Source organism: Thamnophis elegans, chromosome 9 (genome assembly GCF_009769535.1).
Source record: "Thamnophis elegans isolate rThaEle1 chromosome 9, rThaEle1.pri, whole genome shotgun sequence".
Taxonomy (NCBI): domain Eukaryota; kingdom Metazoa; phylum Chordata; class Lepidosauria; order Squamata; family Colubridae; genus Thamnophis; species Thamnophis elegans.
In genome coordinates, this window is record NC_045549.1 from 42,771,002 (window position 1) to 42,797,390 (window position 26,389).

The window sequence follows — 26,389 nt, forward strand, 5'->3', positions numbered from 1 at the left end:
TGTGCGATATCTCCAATTGTTGCCTCTTTAAGAAATGCTGTGCTTGAATGGAAGCTATCTGTTCAATTTTATGCATGATTAAAAGATGAAATGTAGGTTAGCATCAAATATATATTTGATCTGTGGAAGAAAGAATTGAAATATCCAATTCTGGAAAATTATCAGGACCAGGTGTTAGAAAATATGCAATGTCTTTCCTAGCCTTTTAAAATAAAAGTCATCAGAAAATATTATTTTGGATCTATTCGACTACAAAAAGGATCTATTCGACTACAAAAAGGATATTTAAAAATTGAGCTATCCTCACTTTCTTACGCTCTTAATGCAAGACCAAACTTAAGTGCTTTGGTTTTGTTCTGTTACAGCTTTGTTTTGGTTTCATATGAATACATATGATTTGTGGATTTAGATTTAAGGATCACAGTGGGATGCTGACTTGTATTCCTAAAATATGGAAATCTTCATGTAAATGGTAGCATAGAAATGTCTAGATTTAGTATTAGAGGTCGATTATTAAGCTAATGATTCATTTAGGCATTTATACCGAATATCTATTCATTAATTGGATTGTTTGGAAAGCATATTTAGTTCTTTTAATCACTATATTTAGGGTATTTCTATTATATAAGCCTTACTTAAAGGTTCTTAAATTGTAATTCACAATTTTAGTAAATTCACTTCTGTCTCTGGGATCAAAAAAAATTGAACTACGTCTCTAAAAACAGCAGTGTAGGTGCGAAAGGCAATCAGTAGCCGAATTAAATCTAATCCTTTCCTTTATACTTGGGTCTTGCAATATTTAGACAGCACCGTACAGTCCGTCGTCTTTAGGTAGAAACAAAGAACCGTTCCCAACTCGCCTACTCGGTTTCTCACTAGTGATCTGAAATCCTCTCCCTTGCTGATCAGTGGAATCTTAGTGTCTCCCCCCCCCCCCAACTTAGATCTCAACCAACTTTCGGCCAATCACAGCGGAGTTTTACCCGAACTGTGGCAGAAGAACGGCGCCGCCCTTACTTTCCAGGAGGCGGGGGCAACTGGGGGGGGGGTATTTTAGCAGCAAGCGCTCCTTCAATGGTTTCCCCTCTATTTCCTTTTGCCTTTGCCATTGCAATGCCTCTCGATTAGCCCACAGCGGGAGGAGGTTACAATCCCTTTTTCCTTTCAAGGTAGGGCAGAATGCTGGGCATGTACGTGCCGGATAGGTTCGCCCTGAAGTCATCTAAAATTCAAGACGGGATGGGGCTCTTTACGGCCCGGAGAGTGAAAAAGGTGGGTGATCTTTGTTATTGCCCCATTCAGGTGAGGGGCTCGCAGAGGAGGTAAGGCGCAAGCGAAGGTGACGGGGTGGGCGGCTGGCAACCTTTAGTTTTAAAAACTTTTTCAAGCGCCTCACCCCCGCCCAGCCCCGGTTAGTTCTCTGTTTAATGGGAACGCCTGCCACGTATTACAGCCTGCCTCCCTGCTTCTGCCTGCAGCTTTAAGTTCTTGAAGTCCCAACCCCTTCGCTTTTTTTCATTTCGCATCCCACTTCCGTCTGCTTCTCAGCAGAAGATGCTGATGTTTTGCATTCTGAAACGGAAAAGTTTCCTGCCTTCTTCTTGTTCTTACTTAAAAAAAGATGGACCAAAAGTAAAGAAAGCCAAGGAGAAGCAAGATAGCAGAATATAGCAGCAGAATATTTTTATAGCTTTGAACCAATTTCCAGGGAGTTTAGAGTTAGTCTGGAAGAGGAATGTTATGAAGAAATTTCAAAGATGGATCGGGACGTTCAGTTGTTCACTTTCATTGCAAAAAGTGATCCTTGTTCTATGTACTTGGAACCAATAGAAATTTGGAGCCAAATGATATTTTCCATGGAAAATATTCAGAATGTTGCTACTTGATTCCTGTTTCCCTTACTGCACTATCTTGCATTCCTTGATCAAAGTAATGCTTAATTCACAATTTGCATTTCTTAAAATCAAGATACACTTGCATATATGAAGGATAGTAGATGCCAGTTTAAGAGAAAACTACTGTTCCTGCATCTACTATTCCTTTTGTTTGTAAAAACATTTGTATTAGATTACATTACTTTAATTAGACTAGGTTAATCTAATTATACATTGACAGTTTATTGGGAATAATGCAAGAGTCTATATACTGGTGGTACCAGTACCTATACTGGTCCTTCTGGCAGTCCAGAAATATTGATACTTTAGTTTCTAGAATTCCTAGTTGGCATTTCAGGTGGGAATTTCGGAAATTACCTGTGGCATATTTGGGGCTTTGAAGCTGTGGAAGACTGTCATATGCCAAAACCAGAGTCAGTTGGGGGCAGTCCATCATGGTTCAATATGAGTCTCAGCTATTCACTTAATCATTATAGTCATGCAGTAATTGTTAAAAAGTCATTGCCAACGGAGATGGACAATGTTGGCATTACTAAGGCAGAGAAGCCTTAGTAATTCTGCTTCTCTAGGCTTCTGCTACATTTCAGATGTGCCGTTTAGCCTGATTGGAAAAAGAAAATTTTAACAAGTCCATCAAACCTGAAACACAGCATCAGATACTATGCAGCGTATCTCTTAATATTATATCAAATGGAAGTTTTGTGGAGAATGATTTCATTTGCTATGGATATTTATAGGATGGGTTATTCCCTCTTTCTTTGCATTGTGTTTCTGAAATCATTTATTGTTATGGTTTCTTGTACCATCAGAAAAATGGCATTTTTGTCTGCCTATCAAGTCCTACCCAAGGACCTGGGATAGATGTGGATGTTTGATGTTGTTATAGATATTGTCACATGATGTAAGCTGATCCAATGCTTTCCTTGCAGTTGACTGATGGTGAATTTGTCATTTTAGATGGTATTGAAGTGGTGCTCCAGTTGTTTTGGGATTGCACTCAAGGCACCTATTACTGCTGGTACCATCATTGCTTTCTTTTTATCATAATCATTCTGTTTTTATTTGTAGGTCTTTGTATTTTGTTATCTTCTCCAGTTCTTTCTCTTCTATCCTGCTGTTTCCATGGCCTGCCATGACCACTATCCAGATTTTTAAAATCTTTCTTATCAATAGTTTTAAGTTTAGAGTATTAGGTGGCAGGTGCTTATCTGTTTGCATTTTAAAATTGCAGAGCACTTTAGCTTCTCCATTTTCTGTTACTTTCCTTATTTTATTGTCCCACCAATTCTTGCTTGCAGGCAAATAATTTTCTTGCAGACTTCCAGTGCATCATTGCCGCTACTTACCAATGCTGCCATTGTTTGTAATCGGTCTGTGCAATATTTCTTCAGCTGGTTTGTTGCAGTCAACTAGATTTATTTATTCATTTACCATATGGAAAATATATGAACTTAAAATGGTTCAAATGTTAATGTCCAGCCCATCCAGCCATTCAAGGACAGGTTGATCTATATTGAAAAAAATCAGACATTGGGCCGGTGTAAGCTCTTGATGTCTGCTTTTTTTCAACATGCAACATAGATGTTTAGACTTAATCCAGAATTTCTGCCCAATACCTAACAAGTCCTTCCCAAGGTCTTGGCATTGTTGGATTTTTTTTTAATCCAGTCTTTATTACAAGTAACTCAAGTGGTAGACATTCATAATGCTCCTTCCTCCTTCTATGTTTGCCTCTATAGCAACCCTGTAATGTGAGTTGGGCTGAGAGAGAGTGACTGGCCCAAAGCCACCTAGCCAGCTTTCATACCTAAGGTGTGAATAGATCTCCCAATTTTCTGGTTTCTAGCCTAGTACCTTAATCATTATATTAAACTGACTTTATTAATTATATGAATTATGAACCTTTACTTTCATAGCTGATAATTGAGCAGCAGTTTTCTCAGACATACAAATATTTTTGCTCTTTTTGCTTGAATTGTAAATTTTAACATACAGTTTGATGTCAGCAATTAATAGTAATTTTTCATAAACAAAAGATGCCAATTTTGTTACTGTTGCTAGGGTGAAAAGTTTGGACCATTTGCAGGAGAAAAGCGAATGCCACAGGAACTGGATGAAAATACAGACTGCAGGCTAATGTGGGAGGTAAAAATTCCAGCACTTTGTCTAAGAAATTTTCTAAAGCATTATTTATTAAAGACTAGAGCAGCAATTGTTTTGGGGCAATTAGGAGGCATGGAATTTCTGATGCTTCATTTCCCCCCCCCTAATATAGTGTTGATGGTGTACATTTTGTCAACACCAGTAAAGGCAGATGAATATGGAATATGCATAAACTTGATTTATTTTAATGTAATGTATAGTTTAACAAACCATGTTTGTGCTATAATTAAACCATAGAATGAGTGATTTATCCATTTAATGTTTATGGTGCTAAAATATTTTATGATGTAGAAGATGAAAACTTAAGAGTTGTAGCAGATGTTTAATTCTCAAATGTCTATGCTGAAAAGGTAGCTAAGCAACTATAAAGATACTGGTGTGTTCACCAAGACTAACAATTTGTAAATACAATACAGTTTATGTATTTATCTATTTAGCATTCATTCATTCATAGAAAGAGATGAACTTCATAAAAAAATATAGCACTATGATAATTAAGCATAAGGAGGTGCTTGTGCAAGTAGTTGTTTTAAGATTAAGGCTGTGATTTGCTAAAGTGCTTCAGAAATTCTCAGAAAGTTATAGCATATAAATTATAAATTCCATCCACATGTCCCAGTGTTGATCTTAGTGTCAATACTTTTCAACATAATTTTACCTGAAAAAATTGAAAAGAAATAAACTTAAATTTCATTTCAATGTATAATTGACATATCTTCCCAATTTCCTACATAAATGTAACCACCAGTTCCATAAAGGATGAAGGCAATCACTGGAAAGAAGAAATGTTCATAGCATTATATTCTTGAACTAGTAGAAATAGATTCATAGAAAACTTAGTCCTGTTGAGGACAAAGAAAGGACAACAAACCTATAGAAAAATTTCATTAGTTGTAAAGAAGATATGAGATTATGAAAAGATAGACAATTTACCAAACAACCTTGAAATATATATGAATCAGTATATTATGAATCAGTATGAACATTTCTTGAATGTTGAAAACAGGTTACCAAAATTTATAATAGCTATGTAGCTGATCTAGTAACAACTCAATTTCTTTGTCATTGGCTGTAATTTATTCATTAAAAAATAATTGAAAAGATTTATATATTGTCCAGCGGGTCAATGGCACAGCAGTTAAAGCTGCTGGGTTCAAAATGTTAAGCTCCCAATACTTAGCCTAGCTTCTGTCCACTAGCAGATAAATAGGTACCACTTTGGTGGGAAGGTAGCAGTGTTCTGTGCCCCTTGGCATGTAATCATGCTGACCACATGAGCACATAAATGTCTTTGGACAATGCTGGTTCCCTCAGCTAAGAAACGGAAATGAGAACCACCCCCTAGAATTGGACAAGGAAAACCTTTACCTTTATATTCTGTCCATCCATATAATTAATGAAATGGGGCTGTTGTAATTTTGAAATTCTAAATTATTTGTTTTAATTAGCATAGATTGCTTTAGAGGATACAAGAAGTTCATCTTGAAAACTTCAGCTCTTATTTTTGAACAACATGAAATACCCCATTTTGATATTAGTAACATATCAAAAGCTGGAAAAGGATAATGGAGTCTTTCAGTACTCAGAGGATGTGGTGTGTGACAGCATCATTAGATCCTTGTTGTAACATGTTCTTGAAATAGACAAAATCAAGCACATAAGCTGATAGGAATTGTGTTAATTAATCATTTTGATTATTTACTCTCATAAGTATATTGCTTCTCATATTTCACTGGTCTTTGTTAATTAAATACTTTTATTTTGCTAAAACCATGGTTTGTCTTGAGAACTTGGTTATTGACTGATAAGGATGTGTAATGCATTTATTGAAGAAGCCATAACCTCAGGTTTTATGACTTTTGGCACAATATTTTAACTTTTCTTTTCCCTGACCTAGTTTTTGGATCATGCAGAGATTTTGGATCATGCAGAGATTGCTGCATGCCACCTTTGATGGTTTTATGAATGCTTGAAGCTAAGCAGCTTATGTTTAAATGTGATGATCTGAATAGAAGAGTCGTAAGATATACAGTAATGTTGTGAGCGCCAAGTTTATTGCTAGGAGTATGTAAAGTAGAAAGCAGCTGTCCAATTTATTTAGATCAGGGCTGTCAAATTCCCGGCTACGGGCCAGATGTGTTACGCACTGGCCACGCCCATGCCTGATTTAACGAAGGGGAGTCCTGATATGTCACGTGATGCCACTGTGATTATGTAAATTTGACATCCCTGATATAGTCTCTCCAGAAAGTATGAAGACAACTTCTGTTTGCCGAGTTGGCATTTGTTTCTACAATATTTATTATTAATTTAGCCACATTGAAAACATGTTTCTATATTTGATTAGATATGTTCAAATAGAGGAATAAAAGTATAGGTTTTTGAACCTTACTAGGTAAGCATTTAGATAAGCAAATTTAATTTTTTTTTTTTCAAAATTGATTTGAATAGTATATCTGATATTAGGAAAATGTTGATCTATAAATAGCACAGATGCTCTAAAGACTGATCATCACACTAGTTCTGTCATTGTGCAATGAAGAAATAGTATTATCATTATATAGATGTAACAGTTTTTAATATTTTACCATATTCACTTGAAAAGAAAGATTACTTCCTTATGACCAGTATGGGCAACTTATTTATTTATGAAATTTAAGAAATTTATATTGTTGCCCATCTCACGTATGGTGAGTGGCTTACAAAGTAAGATTCCAAATACAAAATTCACTATGTTCCTACTTCCTTGGTGACAACATTCAGAGAAACCACTTGATGGGTTCCGTATCAGGCTGGGATCTGCTGGTGAAATCGTATTTTCAGTCCTTGCCTTCTTCCATTTTTTAGCTAGGAAGCTGTTGAAAATGAATGACTGTCAAAAAGACACAAATAATTAATGCAAGAAGCTGAAGCAGGAAAATCTGCTGCATTGCTTCATGAGGGACAAGTTTAAGAATATTGGACCTGTACCTTCTAGATGTAAAAGATGCTTCCCTGCCAGGGAGATTCCAATCAGAACATTGCCAATGTTTTGTTTTTATCCCACCTTTATTATTTTTACCAATAACTGAAGACAGTGAACAAATACAACACACTTTCCTTTTCCTATTTTCTTCACAATAACCAGTCTATGAGGTGAATTGGGTTAAGAGAGAGTGACTGGTTCAAAGTAACCCAGCTGGCTTTCATGGCTAAGGTGGGATTTAAACTCAGGCTCTCCTCCTTTGTAGCCTAGTGCCTTAACCAGTAAACCAAACTGGCTGAATTATAATTTCCAGTTTCTGAAAAGCTATTACATCATGATAATTTGCCAATATTTGCCATATTTTTTAAAGTTGTTACTTGATTGTAACTACTGAAGGTTTGATTTATGTCAGCAAGATCCATTTGGAATTAGACAGTCAACTAACTATTATTACCATGTTTAATACATTTTATGGAAACCAGCTTTAATATAAGAATACTTTGTCACTCTCTGATGCATGAATTGGGCCTTAATGACACTCAGGGAATGAGTTGCCTCCATGGTATTTTCCACAAAACTGTGAGGTTCATATTTTTTAAAAGTTGACCCTTTTGTGAAAGTATTGTGAGGTGTTCACATTTGCATGGTCTTTTATATTTGTCAAATAACTAAATAAATATAGACAAAGTACAATTCTTTTTCAAGTGCCAATCTAACAATTATTGCCTCTTTTAGAACGGATATGTGTTCTGTCCCCCCCTTCACGGCTCATTAACAAATGCAGGCAGGCAACTTAAAAGGAAGTCTTTCTTTATCAGTTTTCAGTTCAAACTGGCTTCGAGCCCAAAAATAACATAAATACAAGTCTCCGACAAGAATGCAAGACAAAAGACTCTTACAAGTATTGCACTTCTTCCACAGTCTCCACGGATCAGGTTTACATGAAACACCAAAGCACTTATCCAAGTGTAACAGGCATAAATCACGATTAATAATCAATGTTGTACCAAACAAGGAACACACGAAGGAACGTTGACTCCAGTGACTGGGGCGTGGCAGCATCCGTCCTTTTATCTCCAAACTTGCCTCCCACAAGCCCCAGCTGCATACTGAATCTTGTATCCCCAAAAAACTCACAGCAGAACTGCTGAGTCACAACACTATCCCCCACCACAGGGCCCTTTCCCCGGGGTCCAATGGTCGGGATGATGTGTCCCCAAGATGACCAGCACCCATTTCCCTTGGTGCCTTTTTCATGAATCCCAAACCTCTGGAGGCATAGCCCCCTTGAATCGGAACTCTTTAGGTATCCGGTGGCCACCATGTTTCCTTCCGCCCTTCCCGGCGTCGACACCCTGTCCAGGGTCATCCACCCTCCACAAGGCCAACCCACCAGCCCCCCTACCATCGGAGGTTGATGGCAGCTCTACCGACTTTGGCCGAGCGTTAACACCCTGTCCAGGGTCCTCCACCCTCTGCAAGGCCGACCCGCCAACCCCCTTTCCGTTGGAGGTTGACGGCAGCTCTACCGACTTCGGCCGAGCCTTAACTTCCTGTTTAGGGTCCTCCACCCTCTGCAAGGCCGACCCACCAACCCCTTTTCCGTCGGAGGTTGACGGCAGCTCTGCCAGCTTTAGCCGAGCCTTAACTCCCTGTCTAGGGTCCTCCACCATCTGCAAGGCTGAACCACCAACCCCCTTTCCGTCGGAGGTTGACGGCAGCTCTACCGACTTTGGCCGAGCTTTAACACCCTGTCCAGGGTCCTCCACCCTCTGCATGGCTGACCCATCAACCCCCTTTCCGTTGGAGGTTGACGGCAGCTCTACCGACTCCTGCCGAGCCACCACGCAATCCCTTCCCGCAGAGCCCTTCCCCCGGTTTCGATGATCGGGGTGCGGCCCAGAAGAGTTAGTGATGGCCTCCCCGGAGCCCGGTCTAAGACCCTTGTACCCCTCTGGGACCCTAAAGACAAAATCCAGTGCTGCAGGGACAGGAGTCGACAACGGCTGGAATCTCGGCGGAGTTCTTTTTGTAGACGTTGCCCAATGACACTGAGCACAGGACTTCATGTACCTCCTTACGTCATTTTTCAGATGGGGCCACCAAAATTGACGGGAGACCAGGCGCAACGTCCGCACAAACCCCCAATGTCTTGATGCAGACGTGCAGTGAATCTGCGAAAGCACCTGTTGACGGATGTGCCCTGCGGGAACATAGAGCCGGCCCCGACACTTTAAAAGATCCCCTTCCAAAGTCCATGGGGACACTGGCCTCACTTCCGCCTTTTGTCGCTCCACCCAGTCGTCACCCTGCTGTGCATCCCGTACCAGAGACTGCATGCTCCCAGGATGACAAACGGCAGCGCAGGATGCAACAGGTAGAACAGTCCGAGGTGGAAGCGAGTTCGCAGGGTCGGAGTTCCTTACTTTACTCGGCAGGGCATCCGCCCTGGGACTCCACACACCCCGAACACACGCTATCTTGTGCGAATGGGGTAACACGGCTGCACCAATGTGCTGGTTGTCCGATTTGATCGTGCGTTGCTGAGGGACGGCTGCAGTCCACGCAACCCTTCTGTTCTTGTGGCAGCTCCCTGCCAAGTGTCCAAGATCCCCACAATAAAAACACAATCCCTCCACACGTCTTCTGTTCATCTTTGTCTGTGACACCCGAGGTCGGACAGCACCCAACTTCATGGGCTCCTCCCAGTCCACTGCAGTCTCTTGCTGAACTAGCATGCTGGTGGTCTCCTGGAATACACGGCAAGGCCTTCACCTCTGCAGCCGAGCATCTATCCGGAGGCACAGGTGGACCAACGCGTCGAACGTCGGTGGCCTGTCCACCCTCACCAGTTCATCCTGCAAGGCCTCAGACAATCCATCTTGGAATGTGTCCATTAGAGCTGGTTCATTCCATGTGGAATCCTGGCTATGTAGCCTGAATTCAGACACATAGTCCTGCAATGACCCAGTCCCATGCTGCAGTGATTTCAAACTTCTGGCAGCTGTTTCCCCTTTTATTGGATCTTCAAACATCCATTTGAAATGCTGGCAGAAGCCCTGGAAGTCATCCAACAGAGGGTTCTGCTGCACTAACAAGGGAGTGGCCCAACGGGCAGCCGTGCCTGAGAGCAAACTGATAATGAATCCCACCTTCGTCCGGTCAGTGGGAAAGTCCTCCTCTCTCAGGCTCAGGAACACTGACATTGTCCCAGAAACGCGGCAAACATAGCCAGACTCCCATCATATTTATCTGGCATGGCTACTGGGCACTTCCTCCTTGGCTGGGGGGGGGGGTCTTACAGCTCTCTGCAACTGTTGAATTTGGTCCGACAACAATGCTGCGCCATTAATCTATTTTCAGCCATGAGCTGCTCCATAATAACACAGATTAAGGCTTGTCAGGATGGAGTCAATCTGTTCTGTCCCCCCACTTCACGGCTCATTAACAAACGCAGGCAGGCAACTTAAAAGGAAGTCTTTCTTTATCAGTTTTCAGTTCAAACTGGCTTCGAGCCAAAAAATAACATAAATACAAGTCTCCGACAAGAATGCAAGACAAAAGACTCTTACAAGTATTGCACTTCTTCCACAGTCTCCACGGATCAGGTTTACATGAAACACCAAAGCACTTATCCAAGTGTAACAGGCATAAATCACGATTAATAATCAAGCAATGTTGTACCAAACAAGAAACACACGAAGGAACATTGACTCCAGCGACTGGGGCGTGGCAGCATCCATCCTTTTATCTCCAAACTTGCCTCCCACAAGCCCCAGCTGCATACTGAATCTTGTATCCCGAAAAAACTCACAGCAGAACTGCTGAGTCACAACAGATATGTATATGTGATAAAGGTGAAATTGAAGATATCTCACATGTTGTACTTTGAGCTATACAGAGTTCATAGGTCAGCATATATTCTCCCTTTACTAGAGAGTGCCAAGAAGGGCAGGCAATTTTTAGGTAGGCTTTCTCTTCCAGGACTCGAACCCGTCTACCACGCATGCAGTGGCAAAATTGTGCGTTGCTTCAATGTTCACAAGAAAAAAAATGATTACAGAATTATAGCTGTGATATTTGGAGATATCTCTAACAATTTCTTGATCATTATATTTACTCACATACTTATCGGCTTTTCACCCACTTGAGTGACCCAAACAGTTTGAGAGCATGCATTTTCTTAACAGGGATATTATCCACTTTTAATGTCAGTACTTTTTTAATATATTGTAAAAAGTAATGTCTATTGCTGGTCTTTGACCATAATAAAGATATATTCTATTCTTCTATCCTTGCCTCTTTTAAAAAATAGAGTTACATTTGGCTTTTTTTGTTACTTTTCCTGTGACAAAGAGATGATGGTTGTAATCTCTGAAAAGCCATGGAAAATGTTCTTGTAATATCAGTAAAGGTATTCATTCACAGCATAGTAATGGATATTTCTTCAAGTCCTTGGATTAGTCTCCTGGCAATAGATTTTACTTTAATAGCTATCTTTAATATTTTTATGTTTGTTATTTCCCATCAAGAACTTTTATATGTATGGGTACAACATAAGGAAATTGGATATAAATTGTAAACAGTGATTTGGAAAGGAGGATTAGAAATTTTTGTTACTAAATATTATTGATGTTTAGTCAGAATGGGCCATAAAGATATAGTGTTATTAGAGGATATTAGAAATAACAAATGAAATGCCAGTATGTGGTCAGTTTTAAATCGTGGTACATTTTATGATGAAGGACGTTTAAACAATTATAGTCAAATGGAAATGGAGGTATGATGATGGTAATATGTATAAAAATATCTGATTTAAAATATTTGAGTTAATACGAATTGTGTGATGACAGTGGAAGAGACACACGAAAGCTTTTTGTAACCAACTGATACACTTTCAACAGTATGTAAAGAAGGAGGATTCTTTGTGTTGTGTTTGTTTTGAAAATTTAAAATAAAAAAACTTTTAATAAAAAAGAACTTTTATATGTGGATTGTGTCTGTGGTTAAAATAAAAATCTTTTCAAATTCAACATCCTAATTTTTCAGATTCTTTTAAAAATGTTGGTATTCAAATACATGAATTTCTTGTACTCATATTATTTTGTAATAGTCATATTTAATCATGTTTACCATTTGTGTACTTTGAATTGAATTGAATTGAATTTATTGCATTTATATGCTGCCCTTTTCCCCGAAGGGGACTCAGGGCGGCTCACAATCCAAATCAGGGAAGGGGGTACAGATAAGGGATAAAAAAGACGAACAGAACAATACACAATTTAAAAGCACACAACAACCATACCATTCGGGGGGGGGGCAAAAGCACTTTAGCCCCAGGCCTGTCGGAACAGCCAGGTTTTAAGGGCTTTGCGGAAGGCCTGGAGGGTGGTGAGGGTTCGAATCCCCATGGGGAGCTCGTTCCAGAGGGTCGGAGCAGCCACAGAGAAGGCTCTCCTCCGGGTAGTCGCCAGTCGGCATTGGCCGGCAGATGGAATTCGGAGGAGGCCTAATCTGTGGGATCTAATCGGTCTATTGGAGGTAATTGGCAGCAGGCGGTCTCTCAAGTACCCAGGTTCAATACCATGAAGGCCTTTATAAGTGACGACTAGCGCCTTGAAGCGTATCCGAAGACCAATAGGCAGCCAGTGCAGCTCGCGGAGGATAGGTGTTACGTGGGTGAACCGAGGTGCACCCACGATCGCTTTGGTTTCTTTGACATTCCAATTATTGTTTTTAACAGATTCGTATGACCTAATTTGCATTTTTTGATTAAATGCCAGGGAGACTCAAAGCATCCAGTAATAGCAGGGGTACAACAGTGAGATTCATCTGATGGAAAGAAACATTAATATGGGGGTTTGACCATACAAATGGAAACTGTTTACTGGAAAAATTCTTTTGAAATATTTATTTGATATCAATATGTAACCTTTAAGACAAGTTTTTTTATTCTAGCAGAAGATTCAGGTTAGCTTCCTTTTACTTTATACAACTAGGATAGACTTTTTATGCTGAATTTAAACATGTCTATTTAGGATTCTTTAGCGTGACAACTAGTTTCAGATGCAACTTTTCTTAGATAGGTGCTATGTTCATACTCCCTACTGCCAACTACCTTTAAGTGATCCAATCTGAAGTTCTATACTGTATAATACATAAGAATTATGTTCTTATGGAAAAATTTACTTCCAGATAGGTTAATCCAAGATAAGAGTATTTAATGTTGATTGTATGTCACAGTAAGTTAAGTAAGTTAAGTTAATTACATCCCTTTTATAGTGTTAAGTTTGGTCATGGTTCATGGAATAGCTCCTTCATAAATGTATGGAACCTTCAGTGAATTTTAGCCTTTACTAGGATGTCAGAAAAATAAAAACCTTTTAATAGTTTATTTTCATGTGAGTTTCTTATCCTTAAATCACTTCTGCGTAAAGTTTGTTGAAGTAAGTGAATGCAATTTTCTATCCCATCGGTTTCAAGATCTATGCAAGGCTAATGTTGAGCAGTACAAGGCTTCGTATGTTATGTTTCAAAATTAAATTACAGTCTAGTCATGGAATATTTTTTCCCTACTTTTTATACTGTTTCTTGCAGTTTTTATATAACAACAATCTAGCAAATGCTTTTCAGAATTGCAAGCAGTGTGTTTATTAAGTGCAGAGAAAGCCATCTGTTTATCCTCATTGTTGTGCTGACATTTTTCTTGACTGGCTGCAAAGTATTTGACTTCAATTCATATCCCTGTACAACAAAATAAATTCCACTGTGTAATATCTTTAGTCAAATTAAAATGTGATTTCATTTTACAGCCATAAGAAGGAGGAGAATTATCAAGCAAGTTACCTGAACCATGTTGAGAAGCATGCTCTTAAAGATCTTCACACCTTTTCTACCACTACAATTATTATTTTCGATACTCAAAATTTGAGTTGAGGGGTGATCCATTTTGAAACAACTAACTTCAAAGATCATGTTTATATTGTTTGATAAATGTAACTGCTTCAGAAGAATTTTGAACCTGGCCATTAATATCATAGTATGCCAGCAGGCTTTAAAAATTTAACAACCTGGAGGAAAACAACCCAAATATATGAAGTTAGAAAGTGCAACAAGTCAACCAGAAAAGCTTTAAAAAAAAGATAGTCTGGTTGCAAAGCAGAGATTGAAGTTACATGTGGAACAAAGTAGTATCAGTCTAATTTAATACTTTGAAAGTTATTTTTGTATTATGTTCTTCTAATTTCTTATTAACTGAGTTTTCAGTACTTATTCTATTGAGAGTGACTTTAATTCTATAGCAACCACAAGATTTTTCTTTTGTTTTTATCTCTGTATAACAAACGTGTGGAAAAAGTATGCTGGTGAGAATATTATGCAAACAACAATAATAGTACATTTAGTATAGAGGCTGCTTACATTTGAGAAATGAAAAGACAAATCTATATATAGGAAAACTTATATGTCAAAGAATAAATCAGATTGATTTGCATTTTTAAAAACCATTGTCATGCAATTTATATATGATAGTAATAAGATAAAATGCATATGAGTCCTACTTTTGTGAGGTTGTAAATAAAAATGGTAATGATTTTGTATAGCTTTTGCTTCATAGTACATCTGCATAAATGGAATATTAATGAGCTATCAAGAAAACTAAGAAATCGTGAGATATCCTATTTTCTGATAAGTTCCTTATGTTTCAAGCAACCTTGCTTTATACTGGACTGTGGTCATAGCATTTTCCAAAAGAAGGTTCCAATTTCAACAATTTCATTACTTGTCTGCTTAGTATAATGTTCAATTTTGTGTACTCAAGCAGTCCCTTCAGGCTTTTAAATCTTTCATGTTGAAAACACAGCGTAACCTATTCTGGTTGTGGAAATGTCATTCTTTTTGAAATGTGATAGTTTTAATTTCATCCATATTCATATCGGAATTAACACTGGCTTTGCTTGTCTGCCCAAGCCTTTCCTCCCTCCCCCAGTTCTATATTGGTCCCATAAATTGCATTTCTATAGTTACCTCTTTAGGGAACAAATTCTTCTTTTTTTAAAAAGATTAGTAGGTTGTGGAGATTAATGCCTGCTAAACTTCAAGAATTGGCTCTTTGTCTTCCCCCAGCCCTAAAAAATGATCATTTCAGCCTGTTTATTTTGGACATCATCATCATTCAAATCTATTGTGTTTACTATTCCACAATCCCAATCCATAATCCCAACATTGAGACCATTCCAGCCGACAGTGTTAAAATTGAAAACAATTGAAGTGTACTAAAATTCCAAGTTGGGTAGGGCAGATGGATCTGGGGTGCAAAAATGCATGGCAACTAGAATGGCAGGAAGGAGTTAGCCTATGATCTACAACTTTGCTGCCATTTAGAAGTCATCTGGATTTTTTGAACACCGATCTAGTTACCTAAAGATGGGATTCAGAAAGTTAATGTATTTACTGATCACCTGAGAATTAAATATTTACCCACTGTGACAATTACTAGTAATTTTCATCCCACGAAACCAGGCATGTCCAAAGTCTGGCCCCTGGGCCAATTGCGGCCCATTTTCAAATTTCGAGCGGCCAGCAGCCTCTTCTCCCCACCGATTCAGCCTATCATTAATCCCTGCCAGCCAATGTTTTTTCCTTCACTGCACATTAATGTTAATGGTTCAAAGAATGTCAGGCTGAATAGTCGACCCCACACATTTTCACCTCACCAAATCTAGCCCTCCTTGCAAAAAGTTTGGACACCCCTGCACTAGACTTTTAAGCGTTTCAATTTTAAAAAATCTCATTAATAAAATAGAAGTTAAATATTAAGCAAATCATGATTTAGCAAGTTATGTCTATCAGTCAATGCTTTCCTGAATGTTCCCATCTTACACCACTATTTCTTGAGCATTATATTGTTCACAGAACCCTTTGCACATGAGTTCATAGCATGTATTAAATCTTGGAAAGATAAAAAATACTAACATTTTCTATTCTATTTGTTCATTCCCATTTGTAAGAAAATGCCATAAATTTGAAAATGTAGCTTTAATGGATTATATTCTCTTTTTTCTGAATAATTTGAATATTCATGCTAAGGAGGAATGATATATTAGAATATAAGATCATATGCAATATATTTCATTGCCATATCATTCCTGATTCCTAACTTTCCCAAGAAAAATGTAAGGTAGAAGATCCAAATGAAAATGCATAAAATATATGTATCAATATACCATGCCATTTAATATTATTAAAACATAAATTTTCCTCTTTAGAGGGCCTTAAAAAGAAGCTCAATTTTTTACTTTGTAATATAAAATCATAAAAGGTATATGTTTTCAAGCAGCAGCTGGAAAAATGAGGTAGCTACATGCTGTGAAGAACAATAAGATGTTGGTTTTGAAAGGCAAATGAAGGGGAATATGAGGAATTGTAAGTGCTAATAGAAGCCCAGATGTGTTTACCTTTTCTCAACTTATATTTGACGTTGGGCAAATTGCCATTCCTGCAAATTTTGCTCATTTTCATATGAACAGAGCACCCCACTGTCATTCTTGTAGTAAATCTATCTCTGACAGTCTCTAATCCCTACTTTGAATTTTGGACCAGCCTGTTGTGTAAATTCAGCTTTGTGGTTTGTTAAACATTGTTTATGGTTTAGCATGATATTTGAACTCAATTATTTTGACTTATTTAATAAATCAAATTTTCACATGATACATGAACACAACCAGAGATTTATTTTTATTAGAAAATAATAAAATGAGAACTTGTTTTTTTTCATTTTTGTAGTGTTAGCTTTATATCTTTCTCAGTTTTTTCAAAGATTTAACTTCGCTCACATTTTATTACCCTTTCAGGTTCGTGGAAATAAAGGTGAAGTGCTTTATGTTCTGGATGCTAGCAATCCAAGGCATTCTAACTGGTTGCGATTTGTACATGAAGCTCCATCTCAAGAACAAAAGAATCTGGCAGCTATCCAGGTAAATGTATCCAGTTCTTATTAGATTTCCAGTTCAGTCTTCCGTGTCTACTCATTATATGGTATAGTTTATGGTATAGGATGGCAGCCATAAACTGCTGAAGTCTTAGCAAAGTGCTAGGTAACTAGTGGCAATTGTATTGATTATTTTGGACCACAGCTCAGATCATTCCTGGTGATCTTGAATGCTGGCTGAGAATAATAGTACGTGGAATTGAATAATATCCTTAGGGAATTCACAGATTTTGTGACTTGGAGTCCAGTAACATTGCTTGTGTTATATGTTTCTGTCCTATTAACATAGGATTCAGTTTCATACAAGCAAATTTCCTTGGTAGCAGCAAAAACAAACAAACAAACCAGAAGCCATGACAGGACAATATTTTTGAGCAAGTACATGTCACATATATTCAATATGCATGATATGCAAAACATTTTAATTTGTGTTTCCCTTCCTTCCAAAACCAAAAGAGGGGCGTTCCTTGTATCTCTCATTGTGGTTTCCTTTTGATTTCTTTTTGTTACTGTAAATGCTATTTTGTTATTCCAAGTATAAAATAGAATCACTGGAACAGAGACAAAAGACATCAAAATAAACAATGTGAAAAAATATTTTGCAAACAAGAGTCAATTATGCTGTATTAGGAGCAGAGGGAAGTGTTATTCTAAACTGTTTTTGTAATGTTTAAAGTACATTTGTAAGTATGTTGTTTCATGAGCAAGTTTAGATTTGAAAACATGTCATAAGCTAATGAAGATGCTATCCTGGCTGTACATTTACAAAATGATAATCACAAAGAGTGTCCACTTACAAAACAATAATTTATGAAACAATTCCTGCAGCTTACCTTACTTTTTTTCTGGAACTTGACTAAATTTTAAACAATATTTTGGCTATACTTTTCTAAGAATAACAACTTTATTTCTAATTTTAGAAATATAAACATTCCTTTTTTTAGATTGAAAAAATGGATTGGATGTTGGGGGATGATGGGCAGTGGTGTAAGTTGCCACAAAGACCACATAAGCAATTTATTTTTTCAGTTTAAAGATAATTTGTTTACAGTTGATATAGGCAAAATTGTGACAGGTTTTAAATTGAAATCTCTTTATAAAATAAAACTCATTTAGTTGGTGACTTTTTATCATTTTTAGTGATATATGAAAATGCAGTAATTAAAAATTAACCTAAATAGAAACAGATTCTATCCTATGTCATTATAAAACAGAATTATAAAACTGTAATTTTAAGTACACTTTGTGAATATTAAGTTTTGTAATTATATTATTATATAATAAACATATTGGAGTTCACAATTTTGTTGTCATGTTTCATCTTTGAGATATTCATGATAAATGTATTGCCTCCAAGGTAGAAATGTGGTTATTTAAAATGACTGTGATTGTGCCAGTTTCAAACCATGGACATAACCATGAAGTTATAACAGAGTTGGAAGACTCCTTGCAAGTCTTGTAGTCCAACCCTCAGCTCAAGCAGGAAACCCTATAACATTTCAGACAAATGTTGTCCAATCTGTTCTTGAAAACCTCCAGTGTTGACACCCACAATTTCTGGAGGCAAGTTGTTCCACTGATTAATTGTTCTAACTGTCAGGAAATTTCTCCTTAGTTGTAGGTTGTCTTTCTCAATGGTTGGTTTCCATCCATTGCTTCTTTTTTTGTCTTCAGGTACTTTGGGTAATGGGTTGACCCCATCTTCTTTGTGACAGCCTCACACTGCTGTCATGTCACCTGCTATCATGTCCTTCTTTTCATTACACTAGATGTACAACTGTTTTTCATTTGTTTTAGTTTTCAGTCCTCTAATTATTGTTGTTGCTCTTCTATGCAGTCTTTCCAGAATCTCGGCATCTGTTTTATATTGTGGTGACCAAAACTGGATGCAGTATTCCAAGTGAGGTCTTACCAAGGCATTATAAAGCAGTATTAACACTTCATGTGATCTTGATTCTATCCTTTGGTTAATGCAGCCTAGGATTGCATTGGCTTTTTTGGCAGCTGCAGCATGCTGGCTCATATTTAAATGGTTGTCTGCTAGGACTCCTAGATCCCTCTCGCAGTTGCTGCTATTGAGCAAGATTCCACTTATTCTATACAAGTAGATTTGGTTTCTCTTGCCTAAGTGTAAACTCTTTTCTCACCACTGAATTTCATTTTGTTAGATAAGGCCCAGTGTTCCTATTGGATCTTGAGCCTTTCTTCTGGAGTGTTGAATATTCCTGTCAGCTTAGTATTGTATGCAGATTTGATGAGTTATTCTTTTATTCCCTCATCTAAATTAAGTATGAAAATACTAAAGAGTACTAAAGAGTCTAAGATACTACCTTGGGGTACTACACTCCTTACAGTACTTCCCTCAGTGTAGTATTAGTTCCATTAAGAACTACATGCTGAGTATGGTTGGTCAACCAGTTACAAATCCATCTGGTGGTGATGCTGTTTAACCCACATTTTTCTATCATATCTAGTATGGGTAGTCCTCAACTTACATCAGTTTGTTTAATAACTGTTCTAAGTTATAATGGCACTGAAAAAAGTGGCATGACTATTTTTCATAGTTACACAACCTTTGCAGCATCCCCATAATTACGTGATCAGAATTTAGAATTCAGATGCTTGGCAATTGGTTCATATTTATGACCGTTGCTGTGCCCCATGGTCATGTGTTTTTGTGACTTTCTAATGAGCAAAGCCAAATTCACTTAACAACTGAGTTATTAACTTAATAGCCGCAGTCATTCACAACAATTATGGCAAGAAAGGTTGTAAAATTAAGCAAAACTCACTTAACAAATGTCTCACTTAACAACTGAAATTTTGGGCTCCATTGTGGTTGTAAGTTGAGGACTACCTGTGATCTACTGTGATTAATTTCAGTAAGTTCTAATTGTTTCTTGATGACTCAAATAACTTCTTGTTTTAGAAATAGATTTAATAATAGTGAATTTCTAAAATAATTTTTCTCCCAACAGGAAGGAGAAAACATTTTCTATCTAGCTATTGAGGATATTGAAACAGATACTGAACTCTTGATTGGTTACCTTGATAGTGATATGGAAGAAGTAGAGGAAGAAAATGAAGAGGAAGGCATTATTAACCAGGAAGAAGAGGATAGCAACAACAACAGTAATGGCACTCATAAGGAATTGCAACAAAATAATGAAAAAGGTATGATGAATAATTTTAAAATAATTTTAACTTCTAATTTAAAACATCTCTTGATAGTGAGAAGAATGAATGGATACTGAATGAATGTGAATTGAATGCAAAAATGAGTGACCAGTACAAAAGATATATGTTGAATTAGTTAGGCTACAAGCAGAATGAGTGAGATTCAAATCACAAAGCAAAAATTTCAAAGAAGAATGAATGAGTCAAAAGAAAAGGGAAAATAATTATGTTAGAATGGAGATGATATAATCTAAAAAAGAAAGAGTTGAGAAGTTTAAAGAACAAACCTTAATATATGACTTTATATATGAATATGGTGGAATCAAGAATGAAATAGAATAGAATTCTTTGTTGGCCAAGTGTCTTTGGTCTTTGGTGCATATGCTCTCAGTGTACATAAAGGGAAGAAAGGAAAAAATACATTCATCAAGAAGCATAAGTTACAATATTTAGTGATAGACATAGGTTACTAATAAGCAATTAAATTACATTAGGAAACAGAACAATATAAATTGTAAAAATACAATCAACGTGGTTATAGTCATGAGTAACAAGAGCTTGGTAATCATAAGATACAACACTTAGTGATATTCATAGGTTATTAATAAGCAATCAAATCAAACTAGGAAACAAACTGAAAGCAGTAGGCATGACCTTAAATGGACTCCAGAGGATAGGAGGGGCTGGAGTAACGTCCATGGGGTCACGATGGGTCAGACATGACTTTGCAATTAACAGCAACAAGAAACCAACAGAACAATATAAATAGTAAAACTACAAGCAACATGGTTATCGTCATAAGTGGGAGGAGATAGGTAATAGGAAGGAAGAGGAATAATAATAATAAAGTCTTAGTCAATAGTTTGACAGTGTGGTGGGACTTAGTTGTTTAGCAGAGTGATGGCATTCGGGGAGGAAACTATCATTGTGTGTAGTTGTTCTGGTGTGCAGTGTCCTATAGTGTCGTTTTGAGGGTAGAAGTTGAAACAATTTATGTACAGGATGTGAGGGATCTGTAGATATATTCTCAGCCCTCTTTTTGACTTGTGCAGTATATAGGCAGGTTGGTAGCAATTGTTTTTTTCTGCAGTTCTAATTATCTGTTGAAGTCTGTGTCTGTCTGGTTTGGTTGCAGAGCCAAACCAGACAGTTATAGAGGTGCAGATGACAGACTCAATAATTCCTCTGTAGAACTGCATCAGCAGCTTTTTGGGCAGTTTGAGCTTTCTGAATTGATACAGAAAGAATATTCTTTGTTGTGCTTTTTTGATGATGTTTTTGATGTTAGGGGTCCATTTTAAATCTTGAGATATGATAGAACCTAGAAACTTGAAGGACTCTACTGTTGATACTGTGTTGTCTAGTATTGTAAGAGGTGGTAGTGTAAGATGGTTTCTCTTAAAATCTACCACCATTTCTACAGTTTTGAGTGTGTTTTTAATTCAAGATATTTCCGTTTGCACGACAAGGCTAGTTGTTCAACCTCCCGTCTGTATGCAGATTTGTCGTTGTCTCGAATAAGAACAATCACTGTTGTATCATCTGCAAACGTCAGTACTTTAACATAGGGATCTTTGGAGATGCAGTCATTGGTTTATAGAGAGAAGAGAAGTGGAGAGAGCACACAGCCTGGGGGGCTCCTGTGCAAATTGTACAGGTATCTGATGTGATTTTGCCTAGCTTCACCTGTGAATGATTTGTAAGGTCAGAAAGATGTAGATAGGTATAGTGACTTTACTTTCGATAAATGTTTCTTCTTTATTGTTCTTTGCATAAGATAGAATGAATGTATATGTTTCTATACAGAAAAGGCTATTATAAATATTATAATCCTCCATCTAAAAGTGATACTTCTAGAATCTTAAGCTATTTGCATTCTCAACATTGTGATTCAGTTGTAATTCTTAATAAAACATAATAAGAAATTATGAAATATATAGGAAGCAATCGTAATGACATTTAGCTTATTCTTGTTTTCAAATTTGTTTGCAGTCTGGCCTCTATCACTGTGTTGATCTCTGCATGATAAAAGTTGGACAGCTTTCTCTTAGAACAAAACCTATTGCAATGTTTTTACAAAGAACTAATTTCTTTCTTGAATTTGTGTCTTTTCTCTACCATGTAGATTGTTTTCCCTGCAAAGAGGACCATGCTTGTCCAAACTGTGAATCTAGTTTTGCAAGCCAGGAAATATTAGCTGAACACCTTCAGACATTGCATCAAAAACCCAGTGAAGAAAAAGAATTCAAATGCAGGAATTGTGGAAAGAAATTCCCAGTAAAGCAAGCTTTACAAAGGCAGTAAGTCTGTGGCATTTGAAACTATAAAGTCAATAATACCATACGGAAATATTTTTTGCCAGTGAATGTTTTACGAACTACAGCAAATTTAGTTTTGAACTTTGCTAGGTGTTTCATGGACATATATAATAAACATGTAATATGAATGGGACAAAAACTATGTATAAACAGAACATCATGAAGACATGCTTAATCAGCACCACTTCATTCTGTTATGGCTCCTTTATCAAACTTATCTAAGCCAATGTAATATTATCCCAGTGTGGATGCTGGGATGTTAGATGCACACAGTCATAAACAGAGTGAGCAAGATACTTTCATAAGTGTATATATTAAAAACAATAAGCATTAAAAATTGATAGTGACATTTTATAAACATTCAAGTTATTTTAAAATTTGGATTTGGAAATATATTGAAAATGTTTGTTTTCTTTAAAAAAAAAATCTTAAATGAATAATCTGAAATAAGTGTTGTACATTAATTCAAGAAAATTATGCAAGTCATTTACATTATTTTTTTGGAAAAAATATTTTTTATTTGCAGTCTGGGATGGTATCTTTATAAAATATAAGTTATTATATATATGATAGGAGTTAAAGTGTTTATAGTTTTAGCATTTTATTTTTAACAATTTTTACTTGAACTACTTTATTTTACTTGAACTACTTTTTAAAAATTATTTCTATATTGTTTTAAACTTGTGATCTGGTTTTTCTGTTAATTATGAAAAACCACTTATATTTTGCATAAGTAAGCAAATAAATCAAGGCCATGCCCATTTTTGAATGTAGTGAGGTAGCCCTAATATTAGGATGGCCTTTCCATCATGGTTGTAAACTGAATCAGTCATCCCACATGACTGACTCAATTTTGTATATATATAATTAGTGTAAGCATTTTTGTATAAGTAAAATGCAGAATAGATACGTGTTTCTTTATGTATGCACAAAATCAGTCACATCGCAAAAACTGTTGAAGACTGATCGTTTGACCTAAGATTTTTTAGTTTACTTTATTGTCATTGCACAATGTACCATGACATTAATGTACCATGACATTAAATGCCATCTTCAGTGTACATCATACATAGAACAACAACAACAACAACAACCCGTATTAACCATTAGCACCAGTCAATGGTACTTGTGATGCATTTTTGAATGTTCAGTTGACTGAATTTCATGTTTAATGAATAAATAATAACAATAATAATAATAATATCCTCTTTTTTTCTCTTTCCTAATTTTCTCTTTCCTTACAGTGTCCTTCAGTGCACAGAAAATGTGAATCCAGGAAATTGTTCAAGAAGTTCTCAGTGTTCTATTTGCAACATATCCTTCAGCTCAGAATTGAGGTTCCCTGTCTTAATTACTGGACTACTCTCATCTTGCTGCTGACTCCTCTTTGCATGTTTGCTTGCTTTCAGATTTCATAGTTGCCTTGTGAACACTTAATTATGTGAGAAGGAAACTACTTTTGTCCCAACATGCAGTAAGTTATGCATGAAGTGGGCTAAAAGTCTGCTGCCCAGCATGTGCATTCAAATGCCTTTCAAGATTACATTTCCAGGAGTAGATTATTTGATGCCTTATTTTTCTCTTCTTCAATCACCTGACATCAGTTTTGAACAACACAAAGAAGCATGCCGAGGAGATGCTAGGTTCGTATGCAAGGCGATCAGCTGTGGGAAGAGGTTCAAGAGTAAGGATGCCTTGAAAAAGCACAAAGAAAATGTTCACACTGGTAAATAACATATTGGAATTGTCATTACTAAGGAGAAATTTCACCAGTTTTAGAATGTATTAATGCACAGTTAAGGAAAGATTATGCTTTTTTTTTTTTTACAAATTGTGGGAGCTACAAGTGAAGGTTCAAATTCAGAGGAAGATAATTCGGAAAACTAGTTTTTGTAAAAAGCCATAAGAGTCTGTTGTCGTTGTCATCATCTTCACTTGTGATGGTTGAGCAGTTGCTGATACTGAAGTAGCATCGCAGACTCACAAGCATTTATATCAAGGCCTTTTCATCCTGCTACATGTGGCCAAATGAACAGCATGGTCTAGACAGAAAATGAAAAATGGAGGGTGATTTCCCAGGATCAGTTTCTGGGAAGGTAATTTCTGCTCAGAATAATAGGTGTGTTGTTGCTCTCACTGCCCCACTTAAATATGGGTCTCTTTATGATTACCCTATGTTGTTTTTAGACCCCCCCCCCCAAAAAAAAAGTATATAGCTAACTGATTCCTGAATATACAAATCAACTGATTTTAGTGTTTGTGTTCACATTTTGAAATTGATTTTAAAGAACCTGACAAAACATAGTGCATTAGTCATGTGCAAGTTTCAAATGGGAATATTTTCCCCAATTCATATGTTTCTTTTGTAACTGTAGTGTTACGGCACAAAATCCACTTCTTTTCTATGTGTGTTGTAACATTGCAGGCAAAGGAACAAAGCTTGCAACATGAAACTGCATTCATTAGGCTGATTAAAGTAGCAAAAACATACGGATGCTAAGATCTTCTTATCCATTAGAAGTGATCGGGTGATAGCCTCTTGCTGATTAAATAGAAATCATAAGGCGGGGTGTAAGGCAGCTTGGCTTCAGGGAAAAAGCTTGTGGAATGAATAGACAGAGCTAACAGGAGTTTGCCTGTAATAAGCATGTTTTCTTGATACAAAACAGTCCAGAATTTATATAAATGTGTAGCAATCCTTGAACAAATATCAACAAGTGGCAATATTTCAGTTCCTGAGAAAGGGGTCAGCAACAAATTGAATAGTGAAATCATCTAGGCACATTCAAGAAGATACAGAAATACTGGAGCAAGCCTAGTGAATAAACAGCTAGAAGTTGATTACATGGGTGAAATAGGGTCTGTGTACTTAGGAGAAGAAAAGATTCCATGATTGAAGATCTCTAAAGGATGCAGAAGACAGACAAGTCATTGTAGTTTTTAGTTTTCTACTATGAGAAATTGAATTAAAAACTGCATGTGAAATGTGCTATCTGTGAAAGCAAGGATCAAGAACATGACAGAAGAACGTCCATAATTTATCCAATGAAAAATGACTTTTTCTGTGTATAGGAACAAGATAGTAGCATTACCTGTTCCTACAATCAAAAGAAGAGGGCCAGAATGTAGCATTGGAAGTCAGTAATTAGCTATACAAAAGGTGTTGATATTTGGAGATATTTGGTTTCAGGTACCATAGTCTCTGTCAACAAATACAACCAAGAAAACTAGATTCTTGGAGCCTTTTTAAACATTTTTTAAAAAAGGGAAAACAAGTCATTTTGGATGCAGCAATCTTGACAACTACATTTATTTATATTTTATATATTATATTAATTTTGTTAAAATGGAGATTTCCCAATCCTCCTGTTAGGTACCTGTTGGTGGAGTGGAGGGTTGCCTCCCATTTTCTGGATGAAAAAAATATGCAAATGTTGTTCTTGTAATATTTTTCAAACCTCTATTATTTTTTTTCCATACTCTAGAAAACTGACAAATTTGTTAGATCGGATATATCTAAATGATGGTCTGCTGGTGCAAAATATGTCAGTCTACTAAGTAGAACAGACCAGGGAATCAATTCCACAAGAAGGATAAACTTGCTTTTATGGAGATTGGCTGTAATACAGTCTTTGAGAAAAAAATGATAAACTGAAGATGGCTCCACCTTTAGACAATGGCGGAATGAAGAACTGGCTACTCACAAGTCATCTCTGGAAAAGGATAGGATAGGATAGGAGATTGCCCCAAAGTGTTCCAGACAGTTGCAATTTGCAAGGAGACCACAAGACAGTCTCTGATGGGTTTAGAACTGTGGGAGAAGAGTTAGCACCTTCAAAAGGACACTTGGTTCACATACTTCTTTTTGTAATCACTTTTGCAA

General features: G+C 36.8%; 1 protein-coding gene across 1 annotated transcript in view; it reads left to right on the plus strand.

Moving 5' to 3' along the window:
* Nucleotides 1-1,053: 1,053 nt before the first annotated feature.
* PRDM5 (PR/SET domain 5) overlaps nt 1,054-26,389 on the plus strand; it is an 89,382-nt gene continuing 64,046 nt past the window's right edge. Inside the window, exons 1-7 of the mRNA XM_032223547.1 lie at nt 1,054-1,272; nt 3,957-4,040; nt 16,875-16,997; nt 19,990-20,185; nt 22,314-22,488; nt 23,751-23,843; nt 24,111-24,232. Of these exons, the coding sequence (XP_032079438.1) occupies nt 1,180-1,272; nt 3,957-4,040; nt 16,875-16,997; nt 19,990-20,185; nt 22,314-22,488; nt 23,751-23,843; nt 24,111-24,232 (886 nt within the window). The 5' untranslated portion in view covers nt 1,054-1,179. The remainder of the gene's footprint in view (nt 1,273-3,956; nt 4,041-16,874; nt 16,998-19,989; nt 20,186-22,313; nt 22,489-23,750; nt 23,844-24,110; nt 24,233-26,389) is intronic.